Genomic DNA, 26,800 nt, shown 5'->3' on the forward strand with positions numbered 1-26,800 from the left:
CTTGTGAATTAATTAATTATACCCATATGTGTTGACTGCCCTTCAGTGTGTGTGTTTTTAGCAACCTACCGCAGACCACTAAGCCACTTCCCCCCCCCTCCAGTTTTCTTTATCTTAGACTAAAGTTCTTAGTAAGAGACATTGCTTTTTCTGCTAGACACTTTCTGCCACTAGGTGGCAGCATATACCACCTAAAGTTAGTACCATTTCTCTGCAGACATTTTTCCCTTCGTAACCAAAAGTACTGTATTGATATAAATCCTACTGACAATCCCCCCAGCTATTAAATATCCACTCCCTTGTGTAAATACCCACTTTTTCTATTAACCTATACTAGCCTCAGTGTATATATAGTTAAACTTACTTTTTTCTGCTGAAAACCAGTTCTCTTGCAAGCTCCATTTACCCTTCGGGCTTCACTCCGCTCCCCTACCCTACCCCCATATCCCACCCAACTCCAGTACTCCTATCTTTATTCTAACCCTGTATCTCCTCCCCTTATCCTTAGCCAATCCTGGTCTCTACCCCTCCTCCCTAACATTCTTCAAGTAAGTAATCCTCCCCATCTCCATCCCTTTCCTGCCTGAACTCTCAGCCTTACTCCTCCCCTTCTCATTAAACACTCCCCTATCATTCTAGATTCCTGCTCCAAATTTAAAATTACTCCTATTAAGAATTACTCCTCCACTTCCACAAACTTCCCTCACCACTTATATAAGCATTCTCCTCCTAATAACTGTCTTCCATGCAACCTCCTATTCCTCTTACAAACTACCACCTTCCTTTTCTCCCCCCACCTCCTCCACTCTCACCAATCACTTCTCATGTTCACAATATATCCCCCTTCTCTACTTCAACCTAACCCTCTTCACTATTTTAAACTAAAACTTCTAACCATTTCATTTAAACCTCCTACAACCAAAGATAAATTGTCTGTCCTACTAAAAACTGGTTGCAAACCAAAGGTCCTGCTCTATTCTTTCTCTAAATGGCTTGCACTAGCAGGAGACATTCACCCCAACCCTGGACCCAAGTCCAGCAGCAATCTCACTCCCCCTATCTCTTCAAAATAGTACAAACCAAAAATACCTCAAACTCATTACCATTAACACCCAGAGTATAAAAAACAAAATAGCACTCTTCCATGCTTGGCTTAATCATACTCTGCTAGATATAGTAGCAGTTTCAGAGGCATGGTTAAAACCCCACATTACTGACTCTGAGATTGCACCCCCTGGCTTTCAAGCACTCCGATGCAACCACCAAAACAAAAAAGGAGGAGGAGCCTTAATCTATAACAGCCTACTGAACCTCTGCCCTTACCAGAATCCCATTCCTCAGTTCAGCAATGTTGAACTAGTCATATGAATTCTCAAAATGAATAACTATAAAAGCACTTGTGTTATAGCCATCTATATCCCCCCCGGAGATAATACTACCACTCTAGAAAACATACTCTTATGGGCCAAAACTAACATTAAACTAGAGACATACATAGTAGGTGATGTGAACATTGACTGGAATTGAATCAGTAACAATAACCCCTCCCTATCAATCTAATTTCAAGCAACTAATAAATGACATCACCAGACCTAACAGAAACAACCCCCCAGGGTCCACTCTGGACTGGATCTTAAGTCTCCCACCCAAATAAGATCTCTCACTCTAGTATACTATCAGACACTGAGTGACCATCTCCCAGCCTTCATTCACCGAGCTACTCACCACTCCTCACCATCAATGCACTCACACTTGTAACCTTACTAACTTTAACCCTTCTATATCCTCAGAAACCCTTAAACTAAAACTGGGACAACCTAAAAACTCTTCCACTAGATAAGGCCTTAGACTTGTTCAATACTACCTTCCTAGACATCTTAAACACCCAAGCCCCACCTAGAACAAAACAAATAAAACCCAATGTCAGGGTGTTCATATGGTCATCTGGTTTTAGGCTTGTCCGACTGGGGACCGGGACTGCCCTGTATCCGTTTGAAAGTCAGACTTACCATGTGGACAGACTTGGTTCCACTGTTAGCATCTGGCTTGGGAGGGTGGCCTAATGGTTAAGGTGTTTGCCTTACAAACACAAGGTGCAGGGTTTGAGTCTTGCAAGGGGATAATTGGCTAGGCTTAAAATGGCTCGCAAGGGCAGTTAGGTTCATAGATTAGTACTAAGGCTATCTATGAACTCCTCCCCTTGGCTAACAAAGGACACCAAAACACTTATGCTACAAAGGGACAAAACCGGGAAACTTTACAACAAAAATAAGCACCCTGCTACCCTCCTTAAATATAGGCAACTCTGCATTCTAACCAAAAAGCATGTTACAAATGATAAAAAATCTTACTACACCAAACTATAGTCTACCCACACTAAAAATACTGAACAACTCTGGAACTCCATTAACTCTCTTACACCCCAGTATCAAATCCAATCCCTGTCGCATCAACAAAACTGACACAAATTGCCACCCTGTTTAACTCCTTTACAAACTCTATAGCTGAACTTACCAAGACCTTCTCCAACCACATCTCCTCCCCTCCTCCCAATCCCACTTCCCCTTCCTAACCCTCCACTCCATCTAAAACCAGTCTCAACCTCCTACATCAAAAAGCTTCTTTCGAAACTAAAGCCAATGCCCCCAACAATATTCCCTCACTCTTTCTCAAGCTCGCAACAGATAGTATTGCCATCCCATCAGCATTCTCATGAATAGGTCTATCCAGGAATCTTACATCCCCAAATTATGGCGTGCTGCCTTTATCTTACCCTTCCACAAAGGAGGCAAAAATAATAGCATCTCCAACTTCCAACCAATAGCCATTCTTTCCCCAATTTCAAAAATCCTTGAAAAATGCATCCACCAGCAACTCATGCCCTACCTCATCAATAATCAACTCCTCACCCCTACACAACACGCCTTCCGTCCTGGCCACAGTACAATAACTGCTCTCCTCTCTTTCTTAGACACAAGGCAACCATGCCCAGAAATACTGTCTCCACTGTCCTTCTCGATCTTTCCAAGGCATTTGACACTGTCTCTCATACCAGTCTTCTGAATCACCTTTCTAACCTCAATCTCTCTCCCAGAAATCCCTTACATGGTTCAGTAGTTCTCTTGATAGATCCCAGGCTGTGAAATGGCAAATTGGTACCTCAACCTTCCTTCCTACCCCAACTGGGGTCTATACTCGGACCAATGCTCTAATATATTCATCAATAGTTTACACGCTGCAATTCCAAACACTCAATTAGTGCAATATGCAGACGACTCCACTTTAGTCTGCTCTGCTCATAGCCTTCCCGAGCTCCAGGCAAAAACCCAGTTGGCCTTTACAACTACAGAGAACTGGATGCTTCAAAACCATCTCTCCCTTAATGCCAATAAATCCAAAATCCTTCTTTTCTCCCCCTCAAAAGCCCTCTCTCAGCAAACAATCCTTCAATATAATCAGCCATACCAACTCCACTATAGAAGTTGTTCCTTTTGCTAAACTTCTTGGGGTTACCATTGAACACCTGAAGTTCGATACACATGTCCAACTAAATATTAAGAAAACTCATCAGAAACATGGTATGCTATACAGAAACTCTCACTTTCTCTCCCCTTCTACTAAGCAAACTCTCACCACTACCTACATACTACCATCACTACTGTACGGTGCTCCACTACTAACAAACCTCTCTTCCACCATCGCTGCAAAACTAAAAACCTGTTACAACAAAATCTCTGAATTCGCTACTAACTCTAACCATTCCTCCCATCATTGTACCTCTCGCCAGATGCTTAACTGGCTAGAGCTTCCCAACTACCTCGACTACCTCCAACTCACTACAGCCCACAAATTAATCTTTAAACCTACTGTATGCCCTTGCTCTAGCAAATATCTTACACACCTCAGAGACTCATGAGATCTGCCTAACAAAATCTACTTTCTGTATACAAACGTCCCGCTGGCCAGTTTCTACTATCCTTTTCCTTAGCCAAATAATGGAACTCTCTCCCACCCTCGCTACGAATCTCTAAAAACTTTGAACACTTCAAATCCCAGCTCCATTACTACCTCTCCCATAGTTGGAAATGTAATTGCACCTACCTACCTAATCTTGCTGATGTCCCTATTCTGCTAGTTCTGTCCTATACATGTACTTCCACATGTACCTCTACACCTTGCTGTTTTTCCCTCTACAGCTTCCCCTTTCTCAATCTAACCTACTATAACATCATAACCTTGAATGTATATAATGTAAATACTGTACATAGTTTTGTAACTCTACTCTCTCTCCCTAGCTGGAAATTTTCTCTTTTCTTTCTACCTACATACTAAGTTTATGCTAAGAGATGCTGCTAACTAGCTACATTAATCATCTCTGACTCATGTGTACTCCACTTTTGCTAGTAAACTGCCGCCTCTGTCTACTTACACCAGATTCTTTTTTTCTACTAAACAACCTCCTCCTTCTCTACTTCCCCTCTCTCTCACCAGAATCTTGAATTTATATTTAGTAAACATTGCACTTTCCTCCTTTATTTATTCCACATTCTACAAAACCTGTACTTCTATCTTTCAAATATTCAGTCTTTGCAAATATTAAAAGACTTACAATATCATAGTTTTTAATATTTTGTCAGCTTACTCCACTCCCTCAGTCCAACTGTATGCTGTGCAAATGACTCTAATCAACTACATATATGCCATGAGGAGTAGTCATTTTTTTTTCAATTGTAATTTGCTATTTCTCAGTATATAATTCTGCGTTTGTTTTAAATTATCGTAGGTTTGATTTACTTGTATGTATTATGGAGCTTTTCTCCCCAGGCCTCCACTGAAAACGGGCTATTTGAGCCCAGTGGACCTCCCCGGTTATCAAACTGGAAATAAAAATAAATAATAGCCCTAAAGGACAAGGTGGCAGCAATGTACACCTTCTTGCCCAACCTTTCCATAGCCCTACTATCTTTGTCTGAAGGAAGACGCTTAAAGGAAAGCAAATGCTTAGGCTTATCAGCAGAATGTGAGACAACATATGGGTCAACAAAGGGGCACAAAGAAGCTTGCAGTTCTCAGGCACCTCATAGAGACTCTGGTTTCACAGTGACAGGTGGCTGAGAGTCTGGAGCTAGTAAGGGAATAGAAAAGGTGTCCAAAAGAGCCAGGCAAGACAGGAAGAACTGCAAATGGTTTGTGCGACTCCAGTTGTAGTTTAGTATCTTTTCTGAATGCCAGATACCTGGGAGCAGTCCCACTTGAAATACTCCATGTGAACTACAGTATCCCCAAAAGACATCTCTTCAAAAGAGGAATCAGGGCTCAAAGAATCTTGCTCTTCTGAAGCATAATCCAAGGGGGAAGGAATTTGAGAAAAGTAGGCAAGGGATTCCTCTTCAAAATCCAGATTCTCATCTGGGGAATCTGGCTCCCTTGCCCTTTTAACAGGAGTAGGGGGACCAATGAGTAGCAGGGACACACCCCTTGAGAAGGCTTCAAGGCCATCAAGGCATTGAACAAGCTTTGTGTAAAACCTTGACAGTGAGGATCTTTAGCAGAGATGTGCTTTGCTTTTTGTTTTTTCTTAAGGGGGAAGTCCACCATTACAAACACTGAAGTTTCAGACCCTTAGTGAAATTAAGAGTACCAGGAACCTCTTCCTGAACTAAAGATCTGAGGAATCCCCTATGGCCCCTCAGAAATTATCAGCCATGGTTCCCCTCTCTGTGTGCAGAGCAGATAATCTGTAAAGACTCAAAGGGTGCGTGAGAATTCAGACCCATGCCAGCCTCCAAAGGGGTCACAGCAGAGTAATCTGACAAGCACTGGACAGTCTTAAGGGCTATTATGTGCTTCTAGAAAGACATTTGGTGGAAGCTGGGCAGCAACAGGATAAGGCCTAAACTTGACCTTAGTGGACGGCTCTCTTCAGGTGAGGGGATTCAGCCACAGCACCCAGAGCTAACAACTTAAGACTTTGGTTCTCAAGATAAATGGACAAGGACAAACTACTATGAAGAGTCTAAGAGCACTGCATATAGTCGTGTGAATTATCCAAACAAAAAAAAGGCACTGGTCATGATGGTCTTTTTGGGGAATCTGCCTCCAACATTTTCCCTTCTTGGATTACATGAACACGAATCAACAAAGAAAAAAAGGAGACAAAATGGGCACTTATCTGAAACAGCTTGGTAACCAGCAGAACCGAGAGCATTCTGCCCTATGTTCAACAATGCCATTCGGACTGGTGGCAAAGTAGTTCTGGATTATTCCCTCCATAAACCTTACGCCCTGTGTAGGGAGCATACATGTGACGTACAACACCTATAAGATATAAAGGTGTTAGTATGCTGACTGGATGTTGGGCTTTCCTTGGCAGGAGATCCCTTCAATTAATAATACTACAACAGTGATATGGAAGAACATCTGCACATATACCAAGGTGAGAATTTTAGCAAAAAAACAAACAGTGATCCAGAGACCATCAGCAAAGTTAATGTATTTATATATTTCTTGTTTTTCCATTGTCTATTATGTAGGTTCGTCCAGTTTTATCAGTCTTATTTCCTGGCATGTCTACAAGTGATATAATGAACAGTGAAGCAGCAGAAAGAATGAAGTCTGCAGTGGCTGCCAAGTTAACATCCCCATGTGTTCAAAGGTAATTCAAATACAACACAACAGCATGTTTTTTTTCCCTGACCAAATAAACAAAAGGGGCTCCTTTTAGGATTCCTATTCATTACTACCTACGAAACCTAGGGCTGTAGTTGCCAACAACATTGGATGGTGAGTTTTGTTATTTTAACTGCTAAAGCCTCAGAGATTTGAGATGAAATTGACTGCATTTCTGACTAGCTGTAGACTTCTACAGATACTTTGTTGTGTAAACTATGTGATTGAAGTGTTTGTAGTCCTTTATATACACACACACGAGATACTAAAGTGCTTTATCTTTGTGGAAGAGATTTTGTTTGAACAATTTCTCCAAATCTTTTGGGTTTCTAATACCATGATGGGAATGGACCCCATTCCCAAGTCAAAAAATGATTAAAGTTCAAGAAATGAGTTTTGTCTCAGTCTTCGATGTCATCTGTAGTGCTCTTCACAGCACCTGCAATGTGCCCAGTAATGACTCCTCCTGCAGTTAGTATGGAGTTGCATGTATTGGTAATGTATCTAAATATTATTGTAGACTTTTTATAAGACCCACTGCTCCTACTACTGTTAACTATCTGGGTATCTTTGTTCCACATTTCTCTCTTTTCTGCTTGCAACTCCTGATATTTTATGACTTTCTTTCTCTCTGTACGGAGGACACTGTAGTCACTGGGTGTGTTGATTTTAATGATCAATGCTACTTTTGTCTTCTTTTCCTGGAGCACTATATTTGTTTTTCTAGCATCCATCTTTTGAACTATTGGTAATGGATGATCCCATGTGATGTAAACTTAATTTTCTATGATGCTTTGTAGCTCATATTTCCAGTGTTTTCAGCCACTTCAATACCATAATGTTTGCACAATCCTCAGTGCAACAGTCTTGCCACATTATGCCTTTCAGTATACAGTCCTTCTGGCCACATTATGCCTTTCAGTATACAGTCCCTTCTGCCATTAGTATGTCACAACCAGCAGTGAGATGTGCGACTGTTTCCAGTTTGGTTTTACAAAACCTACATTTGTCTCCATCTCCCACATGTTCAATGGACATTGTAAAACCAATGAGTACACAGCCCACTGTCTTGGGCCACCAATATTAAGCGTCCATCTCTTGGTTTGAATTCGCCTCTCCTTTAACCATTCCTGTGTTCATTCCTGATCAACATGAGGTTCTTCCAGAAGTTTTCTATATTTGCAACTATATTTATGCATTTTCCACATTTCTTGCCTTCTCATCTGGTCCCTCACCTTGTATTCTTTTTTTTTTTTGGAACATTCAGTTGCTGCCTGATTTTTATGTACTTTTGGTCTGATTTCTATTCCTGCTCGATGCCGATATGCTTCTGCTAGATTAAGCAGAGAAGTCATCTTAGATTTATTCTCTTCGTGTTTCAAAACTTTCACTACGTTTGGGTCTTGTGAGGTGAGCAGATGTGTGGAGTCCCACAACTGCAGATCTTTACATGTAATCAACTTCAAAGAGGCTCATCCCTCCTTCAGAAGAGGGAATATAGAATCTCGGTATGCACGGATTTTTATATATTTGGTGAGCATGAAGCATCCCTCTTGTATTCCTAATCTATCCAATACGTTTTGGGCCAGTCAGTCACTCCAAAACTGTAAACTAGAACAGGAAGGGCAAATTGGTTTATAGCTTGGATTTTGTTCCTAGATGTCAATGCTGTTTTCAGGATTAATTTAAGTCTTCTGAAGTATTCCTTACCGAGTTTTATTCACGTGTTCATGTTTTAATTGTTGATCCTTCATCAATTCCCAAATATTTATACACTTGCTCAAGTTCTTCAAGTTCTTTTCTATCACATTCTTCTCCCAAAATTATTTCTTGGTGCTTCAGTTTTCCCACTTTACAGGTCGCCTACCTGTATAAAGTTTCCCATGAGCTAACAGAACTGTTGCCATGTGAAACAGTTTCTACAATAGTGCTGTAAGGCTATGAACAACATTTGAGGCCACTCTGACCATCCAACATCCATAGAAATTAATTCTGAACTAGAGTCAAGTTCAGAAGTAATACAAATATTTATTTTTCGGGGCTCAATGATCTCCTCATATGGTGAGTTCAGCAATAAACTTGAGAGGCTTGCTTCTTGGGCACTGTGTCAAAAGGTTCATGCAGTCAAAGCTTTTTTTTTTTCTTCCAGTAATAACAAATGACTAAGAGCTGGATCACAAGTAACAGATGTGCACAGGAAATCAGTATTTTGTACTAGAAGAAAACAGAGAATTTTACCGACTGCAAGATCATCAGTACAGCCAAGGTTTAAAACTCCAACTGCCCCACTGAAAGGTGGGATTGTAAAACAAACTTAAATACTTTGGTCACAAAATGCAAAAGACAAGATTCAATGGAAAGTTACTAATTTTAGGAAAACTCAAAGATGAAAGAAGGGGGTGGTAGAGTCCAAGATGGACAGCATTACTGAAGTAATGCTCATCAATTTACAAGTACTTAAAAGTAGTGATGGACAGACAAGTCTGATACGTAAATGTTCATGGTCAAAGAACAGAAGAAAAACACTGACAAGCTGCTGCTGCAGCATATTTAGCTCACTGACAGACCCCTTCATTTTTCAGTTTGTCCCAGACCCTAAAGCCGTAGGCCCCTATTCCACCTTAACCACTCTTATTATTCGTCTCAGGCTCAAGTAAGGTCTTTCTGTGGTGTTGCAGCTGATCATCCTAGTCAACCTTTTACACATCTCCACAATCTACTCTAAGTTGTGTAATAAGACTTCCACCTGAAAGGTTTTCATGCCTTTTTCTAGTCTGCTTTCTTAATTCTACTCTTTTTACCTAATAATTATACAACAGCCAGAGATGGTTCTTCTGTTTTTTTGCAGTCCAAGGTGTAATAGACCAGCATTTTTAAACTGTTGCCATGATTTATAACCCTAGTTTCACTTCACATCTTAGTAGCTTCTCTTTGGACTTGCTTGAGTATGTCACTCACCCTGTCTGTGTAGGCTTTCTAGAAATGGACAGAACACTGCCTTACCAATGTGCTACAGAACCATTTTTCTTATCTGCTGCATATTCTATTGAATTTAACAATGTTTCACACTTAGCTGCAGGATTTAGTGTTGAGAGAATGACAGCATCCGGATTTGTCACCCCCTCCACCAACATAGAAGATAAAGAGTGCGACAGTGGTGTGCACTCCTGTATGCTTTTAAAAGCCAGCACTTTTTGCCTGGTGTGGATGGGTTTTCTAGTCAGCAGAAAATGTTCATGTGCAACAATAATTATATTGCACACAACTGTTCAACTCTCTGCTTTCTTTCTTGTCTGTCACTCATTATGCTACATTTTCTGTGAAAAAAATCATATTACTCTTAGATGGCTTCTCTACTCCATATTCATCCTGCCAATTTACCAGAATATTAACAGACATAGTATATTTAGTGGTACAGTATATTGCTTTCTTCTATCTGTGAATTGTACTTGGCAGCAGCTCTGCAGCCCAGCCCTCAAAATAAATTTGAGAGCACAACTCAAAGCTTAATGTGTACGTTTGCAATGCAAGAGGAGCACAAATTACAATTCTCTTTGTTGTTAAAGTTGCTGATTTGAAGAGTGTTTGGTAGTACTGTGGTGCTAGACTTGCCTTCCTATCAGTATAGCAGAAGAAATGGCAAGAGGAGAGGAGGGGACATTAAAGGTAAATATGGAGAGTGAAGTGCATCAAGGAGCTATGGCAGATCCGAAAATGGCAATGACAAAGTTATGAGGATACTTCCAAGATTTGGGAATTGTACTACAAGGGATCCCATATGGCTTAAGGAATCAGTTAGTATTCTTAAATGGATATACCAAATGACTTGAGAGCTGTGGAGTTTCTGATTGTGACTTTTTTCTATGAACAAATATGATGCCTTGCTTTGACTACAGCATAAGGCAGGTGAAATGTTAATAAAGTAGCCAAGACATATGGAAATGTATTTTATATTGATCAAACCCATTTATTTATTTATTTATTTTATTTTACATTTGTTGACCGGGCTAGTCCAGCTGGATACATGTCCATTTTCAGCAGAGGCCCGGGGAGAAAAGCTCCTCGAAAACGCAGTAAATTTTATATATAAAAATAACAATATTTAACAGGTACCGGTACTATACAAAATTACGCAATTTTATACAAGATAGATTTTACAGATGTGAGTACATAATATATAAGCAAATATTTTCACTTCAAACATGTTTGATTACAGAATCATATGACTTGTAACATTTATTAGTATAGATAGGTAGTGTTGAAGACATTTTAGGGATATTGATGAAGACATTTTAATAAAATAAAAGGCCTGTTATCTTTATGGTTTTCAATAGGCAATTAGTATATACAGTTAATAAAATAGGTGTCTTTGTGGAAAAAGAATGTGTAGTTAGTCTGGGTTCACACAGGGGCATAACCAAAGGGATTTAAGGTAGGTTTTCAGCTTGCTTTTAAATTGTCACCAGCCATATTGTAGGTTTTACCCATTTGTACTAATATTTTATTATAATATTTTATATGGAAAATAAAGCTAAAAGAAAAAAGAAACTTGAGATGTGTAGTGAATCACCAAACAGTAAGTAAGGGATGGACTGTTGGAATGTGTTAAAACAAAGATGGCACTCTTGTCTGGTTGCACTGTGGCAATTGAGACCTTAGTGGCTGCAGTTAACTGAGCAAAAGTATGATATGAGGATATTCCTACTTCAGTTTTGTAATGTGACAGGAAAAGAAACAAGTTAAGAATATTGTGATAACTGGGAAAGCAGTGTAATTTGTAGCAGGAAAGTAGTGTACTGCAGAAGAGCAACCAGGACTTTACTTCTATAAACTGTTATCACTGCTGTGATCTGTAATCAAAGACTGTAGAAGATAGAAAATTAAGTGTTGACTGACTTTCCCAAAAGTTCAGAAAGTGAAATCAGAGATGGGTAAGCTGAAAGAACTAGCTCAATGGGCTGATAATGTGTAAGTCATGAAATGGATTAGGTCTTGTAAAGTGATTATTTTAAGTTCTGTGGAAGTAAGACAAGTCAGAAGAGCAGATTCAGCAGGATGGAAAAGGGAGCACGTACATATGATGCCCTTGTATTCACTTGCTGCAATATTCTTAGCCTGAGGGGAGGTCTCCCACCAAAAGGTAAGCAGACATCGTCCAATATACTAAAGTCTTGTACTACTCTACGATATGTGGGACATCAGATATAGGCCATAAAATGATGTACACATGAACCATCCTCAACTTTTCTGCCACCAGTCAGAACATCATTCTGAATGTCAGTCTGATCGTTTCAGAGATTGCGACTTCAACCTTTGAGATAAGTGCCCCATTGGGGGGAGTATTTTCTCTTACTACTGTTTTGGTTACATCATCCAAGGGCAAGTGCCAGTGTGAAAGAAATTCTACATAAAGACAGTCATCTACAGTGTATTTTGTTTAGGGCCCAGCCATGACCATAAGTCCTGTAGTATTTGCCAGTCCTTTGTACCAAAGAACCTTAGAAACAGGCAGTCTTCTCTTGCTACCTATTTAGAGAACCAATGGCTCAAGTTGTTAGCTAAGCGTATGAAAGGTACCTCAGGGCACGACAGTGAACCAGTGAAGCACAAGGCTAAGAAACCTCATTCTGCGGCTTCCACTGCACCTTCACAGTCAGACGAATCTCCCAAGGTGTTGTCAACCTGGAGGCACGTCCAATTTCAAGCACAGATTTGCAGGCCAAGCCCAGTTCTATGGTCACCTTGACTTTGGCCACGAGCTCTTCTTTTAAGTTAGAGCAGATATCCAAGTCAGGATGTTGTGGGGGAACCTAGGTTCAAAAGCATGGAGGGTCTTAGGGAAGGTACCACAAACTCTAGTGAGAGAAGAAGATAGAGTCAAACACTTAAATGCAGCCATTCTTCCGCTCCTCCACTGTTGCATAAGATTGCTTTTTCTGCAAAGAAAAAACAAAAAACTAAGCACTTTTCCCCTGCTAAAGAGGCCCCTACAAATTGGCAGGCCTTTTCTCAAAGCTTATTTCAGGCCTTCATGGCACTCAAGTTGCCTTCCTCTCAGCCTGCTCCTACTCTTGCTCCCCAACCTGCTTAGAAACTGATCAGGGACTCCTCTGATGAAAAGGAATTTTTGGATTATTCAACACAAATTCCCTCCCCTCAGAAATATGTTTCTCCTGAAGAGGAGTCAATCGGTGCAGATTCCCATATGGAAGAGATTATTTGATGAAACTATTCTGAATAGGATAGCAGTAAGTGGGACACCTCCCAAATTTCTGATGTCCAAAAAAAGGGTCTACTTCAAAATGATGAAATACCATAAGACCAAATTACACATTACTGAGACTAGTTTGCCAAAACTTCATAACGACAAAATTTAAAACAATGAATTTCAGGCAACCAAGAAGTTTTGCTAAATATGTACCGACAGCAAGCCAACAAATGGGAAAACACCCTGTTCCCCCCTTCTACCCATCACTGTTGGTGTATCCCAAGGATCCATACTTGGCCCCCTTCTCTTTACAATTTTTACTAACAACCTCAGCTCTACAACCCAACTAGCATCCATAATCCATAACACTGAATTCCACATTACTCTACACTAATCTGCGCAGCCCCCACCCCCAGGGCCTAGAATCAAAAATGCAAAACTCTTTCCAGGATACAGAAACCTACCTCACTAGCCATCAACTCATACTTAACCAACAAAACCAAGTTAATTGTTTTCAATTACAATAAACCCAAAACATGTCTGACCCCATTTTCAATCCTTTCCACAAACGGTACAAAAACAGATCCCACCAGCCAAGCCAAACCTTCTAGGTGTCGCAATTGATGAAAACCTAAGGTTCGATACCCACACATCTCCCTCACCATCAAAGAAGTCCAATCCAAACTAGACACTCTGTATAGAATTAAACCTTACCTTACAGAAAGTGCCAGACTAGCCACTGCCTGTACACAACTACTCTCCACCCTCCTCTATGGCACCCTAGTATGTACAAACATTCTACATTATTTAGGTCTGATTTACGAATCACGCTACAACAAAATCGCCAGATTTGCTACAGGCCACCCTTACAGAACCCACCACTGCTCTGTACTCTCACAACTTAATGATTAGAACTACCAAACCTTTTAACATTTAACCAACTGTCCATAGCCCACAAAATAATTCAGAAACCTAACAACTGCCTGTCACTCATCGACCTAGTCCAACCCAACAGCAATACTAGATCACCAAGATCTTCAAACTGTTGTTAAAGATTACTCGACCCCACAACACACAAGGCACTGCCCTCTTCTCCTGTAAAATTGCCAAACTCTCAAACACTCTTCCTCAACCTGTAGCTAAAAACCCCAGCATTCAGGAGTTCAATCACCTCCTTAAGGATCATCTAGCAAAACACTGGCTCTGCTCCTGCCATACTCCTGGCTAAGCTACCTAGTACTTCCCATCACCCTAACCTTGCTCATTCTCACAGCTACAGTTATTAATTGATGAAGGCCATCTTGTTTCAACACCGTTTCTGTTAGCAATGTAAATGCATATACTGCTTTGCCTTATAACTTGTGTAGACTGCAATGCTCTTTCTTGACATACTGTATCACACTGTTCTCACTATTAAGCCTTGCTGGTAATTTCATCTCAAACTGCCAATTTTTGTTAATTATTGTTACATAGCTAATTACAGATTATGCTTTGTATGTTGTTAATTTAATGTGTTAGACAATATTGAACAATCAGGTTGATTTGTATGTATGGAGCTTTTCTCCCCGGGCCTCATCTGACAATGGGCCTCATGCCCAGTCGGACAATACCCGGTAAACAAAATAAATGTAGGACCATTTTCTGTATCGTCTTCTTTCAAAAACCAGTGAATGACTTCTCTTATACTGTTATGTAAAACACCCTAAACTAGAAACATATTTCCCGTGCAGTGAAACATCCCATCATTCCTTGAGAACTTAAAGAAACATTACTGTTATCACTCAGAATCATTTTACAGTAAACTTTCAGCTAACCTGCACCCGTGGGGATTGGTAGATACCGGATAACTGTAGTTTCTGGTTGCTTGAGAGTTACTATTAAAAATAGGCCTGACTAACACAGTACCGTATGCTATTTGTTTGGTTTGACTTGTTCTCAGGGTGGGGAGACAGAGAAATTATTCTTAACTTCCTTTTTAAAACTGTAAAACAATAAAAACATAAGGTATGTTTGAGTGGGGTAAACAAAGTGCAACACATGAAAATTGTACTGTATTTCTTTAATATTTTTTTTGCCAGTTGCTTGAGAGTGCTGGTTGCTTGAGTTCTGGTTAACAGAGTTTACTGTACATTTTTAGATAAAACACTCAAAACTACTTTTTTTTTTTTTTTTTTTTTTTTTTTAGCAAGTCCCCCACACCCCCCACAAAGTATATATACAAACTCAGAGATGGCACTACAGTGGGGAAAAGGGTAAATTTCCCAGTACTCACTATACTTCAATCTCCATTCAGAAGCTTCAGGTTGTGTGTTAAATCTGAAGTTGGTAATTCTTTTGACAAAAGAATACCGAAACTTTTGTCTACGTTAGAGAGAGATCAGATGGTTTTTTTTGTTGTTTTGACTTTTCGGTAATGTCAACTTTCATGCTTCTGTTGATTTGGTAAACTCGTCTCAGTAATGTGGAATTCAGTGTTCTGGTATTTCGTTGTTTTAAAGTGGATCCCCAAAAAGATGCCATCAACTTATACAATTTAGTTTCCCTAGCCCCTCTGCAGTTCCAGCAGTGCATCCTGCATTTCTGGATGCCTTTCACCATGCTTCCCACATCCTAGACTCCCAGGACCCGGGCTCCCAAGAAGTCAGACCACTTCTACAAGGTCCCGGAGGATTGTAAATTCCTCTTTAGGTGTCCTGCTGCAGACCCAGTAGTCATTTCTGTAGCTACAGATAAACCATCTAGGAGTCTTCCTTCTACCACCCTTCTCCCACCAGAAGTAGAAGAACCCTTGGGAGACTGGGAAAAAAGGCCTATATTTCCGCCAAAAAACACCTGTAGGAGAATAACAAAAAACAAACTACTCTGCCAGGAATAAAAGCTGCACCACGATCTGTATTTGTAGAGCTTTTAATAAAAAAAACTCTGGCGCCTCAGCACAAAAAAGCCTTTCAGGAGTAATAATATAGTCACCATATAATTCTGATTATATATATATATAGATTTTTTTTTTTCACACAATTACTTAATTGAATCAATTAAACAATTAATCAGTTTTAAAAAAACTTTTAAAGGAAAACTTTCCAATTGCATTCATTATTCAAGCTGGATGAGAACAGTGTGTTAAATTTCAAATTATACCATGACCCCCCCATTAATATTCCAAAACGTGCAAGCTGTAAATCAGACATTCGCCCTTGTGACCAAACCACACCATCCGTGGGTAAATCCAGCATTACCCACACCCAGGCGTGGGTTACTGCTTAAATATACAGTGTTTCCTTATATAATAGTTTCTTTTTTACAATCCCCTCAACCTCACCTGAAATCTGTTCTAGAATGCAAGCTTTTAAACACATTCCCTCCAAGACAGCTGTTTTAAGTGTGTACGTTTAACTCCCAGTGGGTGTGGCTTCAGCCTTTAAAAAATTAGGTCATCACTTTACAGTTCTAAAATACTACTTGACAGAAGTCTGTTTGCCATCATGTATGCTTCAAGGTAAAATATTCTGATACTTGTATGTAACATGGTTTTGGAATTAGGAATGCAAATATGAACAGGCAATATTTGACGCCTAGAGGCACAGAAGGAGGTAACTACAAAAACGCCTGGAGATGTCACTCGGCTGTAACGAGGACAGAATAATCATTATTATGACTAAGATTAAAATGTAGGTAACAGGATTTATAAGGTTCTTATTTCTAATATCCCTGGCATGTTCTGGAAGTCTCAACTTAAAAATTCTCTTAGTTTCCCCTATACGTCAGCCACCTTGCCTTTCAGGGCCATTAATTATCAAACCCACATGACAAAGAACACAGAGCTAGTGTCTCAGGCATCAAGTGCCATTGCAGATCTTCCATATTCTGAAGGAAAAACCTTGGCTCTCACTATCTTGGGAGCTTCTTCCCAAGTGACAAGACACTCCATTAAATGCATGTATGATGCTACAGAGGCTTGTGCCAGGGCAGCTACTGCTGGTTCCGTTCAGATTTTTCTGGCTTAGGTTGCAGCCCCTCCAGGATGACTTCAAATCTAAATTAATGGATGCACCATTAGTTAATTCAGCCTTATTTGGTCTGGCAACAGCTTCTCCAAGTCTCTACAGGAAAAAACAAAGGAACTCAAGGAGATGAAACGCATCTTGGTTTCTCCTATGCCCAGGTTTCATAGGAATTTCCCATCTAAACTGGTTTTATTCTATAGCCACACTCAACTCCTCTGGCAAGTCTTCCAGAAGACACAAGAGACAACAGAAGCCTAGGGGTTCACAGCCACCCTCTCAACAAAGGCAGTCCCTTCCTAACAAAGCAGGAAGTCTTGACTATACTTGCAGATGTCTCCCTTTTCCCCTTTTGCCTTTCAAATGCTCAGAGTTTAGGAAATCATCACCCAAGATACCAGAGTTCTTTACATAATCAAAAAAAGGATACTTCATGGTTTGGCACTCCACCACTTCCACCCCTTCATGGGCATCCCTCAACCCCACCCCAAGAGCAGCTCCCCACTTAGGAGCTTTGGCAATAAGGCTCCATTCAAAAGGTTCCTCAGACCTCTAGAGGGAAAGCCTTTTATTCAAGAATGTTTAGTGCCCAGAAACGATGGCCCTTGGAGACCAGTCCTGGATGTATCCCATCTCAACACCTTAAAGGTGCCTTGCTTCAGAATGTTGACACTCATAACTCTTCTCTTATTATTCCACAAGGATACATGGAATCTCTAAAAATAAAACATGCTTACATTCTCTGCCTTGCCCTTTGGTCTTTCTACAGCTACAAGGGTATTCACAAAATGCCTGGCTCCAGTGATTGCACATTACAGGCTTTTGGGTATCCAAAATTTTCCATACCTAGATGACCTGCTCTTAAAGGCTCCAACTTTCCACACCGTACTCCAAAATCTGGAGACTGCCATTTTCCTCCTTGGAAAACTGGTATTAATCATCAACTTCAGGAAGTCAGTCATCACCCCTTCGCAGGACCACATTTTCCTGGGTTGTGAAATCCAGACCAACAGGAGTGTGTGACTTCCACCCAGAAGGTGCAGTACCCTTGGTCCTTCTTTCTCTCCCTTCTCCCCTTGACTTATATCATGGCCAGGGAGTGCCTAAGGCTGCTGGGATTCATGGCTTCAACTATTCCCATGGTGCCAGTGGCAGAACTCCACATGAGGAAATTCCAGTGGTTCCTCAGATTTGTGTGGACCCAGCAGTCTCACCCACTAGAATACAAAGTCCTCCTCATTCCTTGTGTAAAGAGGGAACTGTTCTGGTGGATCCAACAGATGGACCTCTGCATTCCCTCACCCCAGTCCTAGAACTCTACACGGATGTGTCAGATATGGGCTGGGGGCAGCCCTGGGCAAATTTACAGTTCAGGGAATTTGGTCTCCCACCCAGAAAACCGAACAAATCAACATCAGGGAAATGTGAGCATTGCTACTAGCTCTACAGGCATTTCACCCTCTTTTTCCCAGGTCCTCTCCAACTGTTCAGACACAACAAAACAGTCCTCTGGTATGTGAACAAGCAGTGTGTGTGTGTGTGTGGGGGGGGGTGCTCACACATACACCAAATCTCATCTCCTTTGCAGGTTAGCTTTTCAGGTATGGGAATTTCTTGCTCAATACACATGACTATTCAGGCAGTGTACATTCCCTCCATCCGGAATCTTGTGACAGAATACCCAAGCAGGTCCCTGACTCAGTCCCATGAATGGATGCTTCACAGGAATGTGTTCCTGGACACAGTCCACCAATTGGGTAGTCCACCAATTGGGTATTCCTCAAACAGATTTGCCTCCCCTTGAACAGACTTCCAAAATGTTGTGCCAGAGTCCCAAGTCCTGTGGCTTGGAAAGTAGATGCCCTCCTTTTCCTGGGAGGGGTTGGTTCTGTATGCATTCCTTCCCCTTCCTCTAATACCAAAGGTCCTGTTCAAGGATCGATAGGACCAACCAAAAATCTTGCTGGTGACTCCCTTTTGGCCAAGACAGCACTGGTTCCCCTTTCTTCTGCATTTAGCAAAGAGCCATCACCACAAGTTAACCCACAGAGTGTACCTTCTTACACAGAACAAAGGCTTCCTGATACAGTCACACCTGTCGATGCTACAGCAGACACTGTGGGTGATCTTCAAGCACCTATTCTTACACTATCAACAAAGTCATGAAAGGACCTTTAAGTCCATTTAAATATCAGGAGATATAGTATTATATGAAGAGAAGGTGTGTCACACTAGCAGTGAAATCATTGGCTGTTGTTCTCTTTGAACAAAAGGCGCCATTTAACATTTGGAAGCTTATTGGATGGATTTTGTATTAAAAGGAAAAGATGGAGTCCCTATTTTATATGATCTGAAGAAGATGATACCGAAAGCGCTTATCGTGTTATTTGGGACTTAAAGAAAGCCGAACTAGCTTATACCATTCACAGTAATATTTTTATATCTATGGAAGTAAGGCATCCAGTTGTGCTCAGTCTCAGGAGTCGTGGAAGCTTTGTCCGCATAAATGCAATCTCAGCAAATGACCTACGGGGAAGTATAACAACTACAGAAGAATTTGTGGCTTGCAAAATATATTAAGCAGTCTTGGATTTTACAAGCAGCTGAACTAGTTAATCAACTATAGGACCACGTAAGGTAAGGCATTCCAATTGTATTCAGCCTTCGTAAACGTGGTTGACACAGAACAGCTATAGCAATAGACTTTTTATGAAGCACTAGCAGCAGCTGAGAACTTTGTAGCTTGTGCCTTTATGCTGCTTTCTTTGTCGATAATTCTTGGTTTGAACTAAGATCACAACCACCATTTTTTGAGTTCTATACATGCTCACATGTTGAGCTTTTAATTGTTTTTTTTTAATAAAACAGGACCGAATGGTCTCTTGAAAATCGCATTCTTTCTTTTTGTGAAATTTGTTCTATATATTTGGACCGAAAGGTCGACACATTTATAATACAGTGAAAGAGACTTTGTAACAGCTGTGGAGCTACGGCTTGATTTTTTCATTATATTCTTTTTCTACTAGCAGTTGCGTTAGTAGTGAGTTATACATTTTTCTATTATTCTCAGAGGATGTGCTAAGGGTTTTGCAGGAGCCCAGAAAACCCAATACTAGAAAATCTTAAGTTTCCAAATGGAAAAGACTTTCAATCTGGTGTCCAACGAAGACCCACTTGATGGTGGGAATCCCAGTGGTTGTGTTACTTGTGTGAATTTATCTCTGCTGGTTGGCTTATTCTGCGGTCAAAGCACACGTCAGCTATTTCTACTCATCTGCCTCAATCTTCCCCTCCGGCATCCAGATTTGAGGTGAAACAATTTAAGGGCATCCTTCACATTAGGCCTTCCAGGAAATCTATCCCTCCTGCTTAGGACCTTAATTTTGTTCTAGATAAATTGACCCTGGCCCCTTTTGAGCCCGCATCTTCAGCCTTCCTTAAAACATTGCTCTTAGAAAACTGTTTTATTAGGGGCCTTTACCTCAGCTAGACGGATGTTTGAGCTGCAAGCCCTTATGGCTATACCCCCCCTTCTTGGTCTTTCATAAGGACAGGGTATCCTTGAGAACGAATCCTTTTAAGCCAAAAGTGGTTAGTGAGTCATCCCTTAACCAGTCCATTCAATTACCTACCTTCTTCCCTTCTCCCCAAAACCACAGTGAGAAGGTACTGCACTACTTAGATGTACATAGACAACTTAGATTTTACCTGGACAAGACTAAAGATATCAGAAAATCTGATCCGTTATTTGTGAACTTCATCCCAGGGCTCTGGGTTTCCCCGTTTCCAATCAGACTGTTTTCTTCTTGGATTTCTAAGACTATTTCCCTTTGTTACACATTGCATGCAAAGCACATATCTTCACCTCTGAAGGCCCATTCTGCTAGAGCTGTGACTTCTTCTAAGGCATTCTTCAAGGGCTTACATAACAGCACCATCCTTGAAGCAGCCACCTGCTCTTCTAGTTATACATTTGCCAAACATTACAAACTGGATGGCATCTCTAGATCCAGAGCTGGATTTGTTAAAGCCATTTATATGGCTTCATTGAGAGCTCCTCTACTCCTCCTTAACCTTCGGCACATGCCCTCAGGTTATGAATACTGTAGCAAGTGACTAAAAGGACATAGAATAGTTGTGTAAAATCTTACGACAATAGATGTTCTCTTCACAGCTGCAGTATTCTATTCCTCCCTCCTTCCCTCTGGTCTATTGTTTTGCTTGGATATACTGACCATTCATATCCTTAATCTGACATTCTTCCTGGGGCATTTAGTTCTAAGGATGGTACATACACACATTGTTTTATGGCCTATATACTGTCCAAAGTCAGGTCGCCTTCTGGCAGGAGATCCCTCCAAGGTTAAGAATACTGCAATAGTGAAGAGAAGGACATCACTGGTTATGTTAAGATTTTGTACAGCTATTCTTTCACTGGTTCATGATAGTCCCAAAAGACATACTTATTCAAACACTGAACTGAGTAGGCAGGCTGCTGCTGAATGTATGTGTTGAGAAATGGGCTAAACATAGTACATGAAGCTTTGCTGTTGACACTGGGCAGAATAGACATGTATATGTTTTATCACAGTGTATTGCAAGGATTTGTATGCAACTATACTTCACAAGACAAAATTCACAAAATGGATAATTTCTCCATGCATGTCAAAAACTAGTTAAGGCATTTGAACCAAGCTGCTTACTGCCTTTGTAAGAGTACATAGCCAGTGTTGTATAGTTTTTTTTTTTTTTCAACTTAACTATATAAATTGATTACCATTAGTAGTGACTTAATATGCTATTGAGTAAGAAAGAAGCACGTGGGAATTTACAAGATACAACCGCAGTTGTGTGTGTGTGTGTGTGTGTGTGTGTGTGTGTGTGTGTATATATATATATATATATATATATATATATATATATATATATATATATATATATATATATAGAAAATTTGTTTTCATATAATGCGTGAAGACAAAGTTCATGTGCATAAATGGCGATTTAACATGATAATGAGCACATAAGTACGACACCCATAATAAATCACACACCACATACAATTAGTAGTAACATTTTCATGAATTGTAGCACTTCGGCTTTGTAGAACTGTGAAATAGTATAATTATTTTATTATAATTTAAACTTGCTGTTTATAAACAAAGTAATATAGCCAGACATTCCAGGCTGGTATTACGTAGACACACTGTTTTCCATCCAATCACTCTTGTTTCCCTTTCCATCCAATCACTCTTGTTTCCCTTCCCTCCTCTTTAAGTTGCCTTCCCCACCATCTCATATAACGGATTATTTGGACAACGTTAAACTGGATGCAGGCAGATGTGTTATATTTACCCTTACTGTATACATTTAAGTTGATTTTTGGTTTTACCTGTCAAAGGTACAATACTGCATAAAATGAAGGCTATAGGTATATATTTCTGTAGTCTTCTGTGTGCTGTCAAAGAAAATTTGTATTCTCAAATAAAAGTATTAATAAAACTGCCCAACAAAAAAAAATGCAACACAATATAGATGTGGACAAAGACTGAGGCTTCCAGTAATGAAATCAAGTCAAATACAAAGGAATATCCAAAACACTGCACAGTTAGGCAATTCATTAAGCAGAATAATCCGGTACAGGCATAAATAAGAAAACTGAAAATCTTAGCCACAAAGGATTGAAAAGGTAGGACATTTATTTGGTATAGGATATGCGAGAGTGTGTATATGTGTACTCTAGCGTGTGTGAAACCTCTGATTTATAACAAAAATACACTGTCATGCAGCTTAATAAAATATTAACTGGGCTACCTGCAGATATATACAAGCAGGATTTATTTTAATTTTTTTTAAACAAAATATTAATTTGGTATCAGTGGTGTGAAAGAACAAAAAACTATAAAGGCAGTCAGCGCTTGCTTTTGTATAAGAGAAGCATAAATCCTGTATGAAATCGGAGTTTTCATATGAATTTATTTATATTCGTTTATTGGGGTAGTGCACTGATCAATATTGACCAATTTCAGGCTCAGCCCACATGAAATACCAAACATACCACAAAAAAAAAATACAGAAATGTAAGCAATATCAAGGTAGCTGAGACTAATAACATAGAAATAACTGCTTATACATTCTTGAGAGAAATCAAGCGGAGTATGATGTACAATATATACATTAGTTTCTAAAGTGGTTCAATCTTCAGTAAACCCGGAGAGATTCAGAAAAGAGATGATTTTTCCGTAACTCCCATCACCTAACACTGAAATATGCCAAATGTTAAAATGTTTTGTGATACCTATATGCCTTTTACTGAAATCTGAAGGAAACATTAGTGGTGATCATTTAACTGAATTCCCAAGTACGAGGGCAAAGGTAATCTAATACTCTCATGGTTTAATTTCTCGATGTCTTGAGTTTCTAATACCATGATGGGACTTGACTCCATTCCTATGTCAGGGTATAATTCAAGTTCATAAAATGAGTTTTGCTTCAATCTTTATGTTGGCCAAGAGTGCTCTTGTCAATACACACAATGTGCCCAGAATTGCTGGTTTCTATAATTCATACAAGTTTACATGCATTATTGCATTCCCAAGTACAGCTGCAAATTCTTTACTAGACCTATTGCTTCTCCTATTAGCACTGACGTTGTCTTTCTTCCATATTGCTCTCATTTCTGCCTGCAATTAAATCCTGGAATTATGAGGTTGTCTGTGCACAAGACACTAATTACTGGGTGTAGCAATTTCAATGATCAATGCTACTCATCTTTTTTTATGGATTACTCAGTTTTTCTCACATCTATTTTTGAACAGTCATCAATAGATGATCTCATGCAATATAATCATTCTTTAGAATGCTTTGTGGTTCACATTTCCAGTGCTTCTCAGCCACTTCTATATTGCATTGTCTACACATTGCCCAGTGCAACAGTCTTGCCACATAAAATTGTGCCTTTCCATATACAGGTTGTCTGCTGTGAGAGTGCATCACACCCAGCAACAAGATTTGTGACAGTTTCCATATTTTTTTTTTTTTTTTTGAGAAGCTGCATTTTCCCAAATGATCAGTGGACTTTGTAAACCAATGTACATGTAAATCAGCTATTCTGGATCTTCATTATTAGCCTTTAATCTTTTGGTTTCAGTTCACCTTTCCTTAACCATTCTTGTGTCAAATTTTAGTCAACATGACATTGTTCCAAGAGGTCTCCGTACTTGGCACTATATTTATGGATTTTCCCAATTTTCTTCCCTTCCCATCTGATCCATTTATTATATTTTTGACATTCAGTTGCTGTCTGATTTTTGTCTTCTGCTTTGATTTCCATTCCCACTTTACACCAAAATACTTCACTAAGCAAGGATGTAATTTTAGATTTTTTCATGTTTCAAACCTTTCAATATGTTTGGAACTGGTGACGTTAGCAGATATGCATGCAGTCTCATGAGTGCAGATCTATACATGTAATCAGTTTTGTGGTGGTCTATACCTCTTTCAAAGTGAGGTCTATATCTTGGTATATGCTGGATTTTTATTTATCATTTGATGAGAGAAGCATTTTTCTTGTTTTCCTGTCTAACTGATCCAATGCTTTTTGTGGCCACTCACCCACCAGAAAACTGTAAGCAAGAACAGGAAGAGCAAATTGATTTATAGCTTGCACTTTCCTAGATGTCAAGGCAGTTTTCAATATTAGTCTTCTGAAATATTCTTTACTTAGTTTTATTCTTATCTGTTCATGTTTTATTGCTGATCCTTCATCTGTTTGCAGAATTAAGACTTCTTTGGATCTAGTGGAGATGGCTTTGGAAATTAGATGGGGCAGACATGAGGCTTTCTTAACTACTGTGGAGACATGGTCAAATAAGGAATTTTCAACAAGATCCCTTTACAACAGTGTCTTACTGGAGGGGTGCATTTCCTGTATGGTAAGGAACACAGTTTTGTTTTCCAAAATGAACTATGCTACATTTTATTATATTCCATTTGAGACCATTGTCCTTACACCGATTGTTAACATGGTTTAAGTCATGCTGGAGAAATTGAGTCAGTTGAAGATTGAAATAGAACACCCAATTTACAGTCATCTGCAAACTTAGTTAACTATAGGCCAGAGGTGCTGTCCTAAAGGTCTAAGAAATACATACCAAATAAGAAACGGACCACAACTAAGCCCTGTCTACATCACTGGTAACTGTTTTGCTTTCAGAAGTGGCACCTGCTACTCTAATCACATGGGTTCTGTCAGACAACCAATTAGCTATTCATCACACAGCATAAGAATTTATATTCAGATTTACAAGTCTATCAGTAATGCTTGCATGGGAAATGGTGTCCAAGTCCTTTGGCCAGTCTTGGTATGCTGTATGTACTCCATAACCACTATCCACTGCTTCCGTTACTTTCTCAAAGAAATTAATTAGTTTAAAGAAGCAAGACGTTCCTTTGATAAAACAAAAGTTGAGTGTCCAAGGCCAAGAGATTGTCAGTGACCAGATTAATGAAGTCTGTAATAATAGAACTGCATAGTTTTACATATGTGGCTAGTGAAACTAGTGGGTCTATAGTTACAAGGGGTGCATGTTTGAGCCACCCTTGTGTAGTTGCATTACAATAGCGGTTTTTCAGGCTTCAGGAATGTAGCCAGTGGAGAGGATTAAAGAGTTTATGCAGGGTCTCAAAAAGGCCATATCTGGCACTTATAATCAGACAACCTAATATGTTTTCAGGGTCCACGGATGAAGTATTCTTCATTTTTGAAAAGGCTGAAAGAAGTTGATCCACAGTAATTAAAGCGGGGTGGCTGGGACTGTGAAACCTGTGGGTTAGCTATAACTGTGGATGGAATAAAATTTTGCACTAAATTTCAGCTAGGATATTAGATATTTCCTGTGCATCAGGGACTGTATTATTGTGGACTAGCTCTGAACACTGTTGGGTGTTCATTCTTAACTTCCTGACATACTTAACGATTTGCAGTCATTTTGGTTTTAGTTGATATTTTAAGTTCATACTCAACTTTAAAACATCCTAGTGGCTCCCTTAAGCTCTGTTATTTTGCTTAAGTGTGCTGTTAAGGTGGGGAGAATGAGACCTCTTATAAATGTTAAGTAATTTATTTTTCTTGTTATATAATTTATTTACACTGGAATTCTGCTGTAAAGGTTTGCTTTTAAATTTCTCATATTTGTTGCAGACAGTCGTACCGATATTGCAGTCCCTCCCTATTTAAATGGGGCTAGAAGTCAGAAGCATAAGTTGTAGCTTTAGCAACAGCATCCTTCAGAGGAGGATTATAGCAGACTTAAATCATCAAGTAACTAAACAAGGTCTGCTTTTGAGAAGTTGCTAAACACGGAGGTATTTACAGGGAAAGTATCGTCAATGTTAAAGGGGAAAAAAATCACCAAATCGTGGCCTCATTTAACAAGACATTATGATAAATACGGAGATATGCAAGAAGTGTCCATATTGTTTGAGGACTAGATCCAAGGTACTGGGGCCCCTAGGAGGATGGTTAACTACTGAAAGAAACCAAAACCCACAACTCAAACCTGGGAACCAGGAAAGAACAGAATTAATAACCAAAAAAATATTCCCAGGTGAAAAAGTGCTCAGGAGCCACAAACGAAGAATGAAATTTCACTACGTGGACAGCTAAGGCTTTGGCCAGAATGCAACAGCCATGGTAAGAGAGGTGAAGTCTATCCCTAGCAAAGCAGGGAGGATCATCAGCCATCTCATTCCAAGCTGACAAACTGGATCCCCCTAGAATGACACCAAATATATAGCCAATTATTAAAGCCAGCTATCTTGCCTTTGAATCTTGGCATCATTCTGGGTGACGGCAAAGTACCACTTAAGACCAGGGTCTTTCCTGCCTCCTCAGACTTGTGCATAGTAAGCTCAGTCATAT

At 39.7% G+C, this 26,800-nt stretch overlaps 1 protein-coding gene across 1 annotated transcript in view; it reads left to right on the top strand.

The window, feature by feature from the left end:
• The window catches only part of TTC16 (tetratricopeptide repeat domain 16), a 361,188-nt gene that overhangs the window by 243,006 nt on the left and 91,382 nt on the right, over positions 1-26,800 (top strand). Inside the window, exon 11 of the mRNA XM_044058179.1 lies at positions 6,534-6,655. Coding sequence (XP_043914114.1) covers positions 6,534-6,655 — 122 coding nt within the window. The remainder of the gene's footprint in view (positions 1-6,533; positions 6,656-26,800) is intronic.

Source organism: Protopterus annectens, chromosome 16.part0, assembly GCF_019279795.1.
Source record: "Protopterus annectens isolate FY-2018-M chromosome 16.part0, PAN1.0, whole genome shotgun sequence".
Classification (NCBI taxonomy): Eukaryota; Metazoa; Chordata; order Ceratodontiformes; family Protopteridae; genus Protopterus; species Protopterus annectens.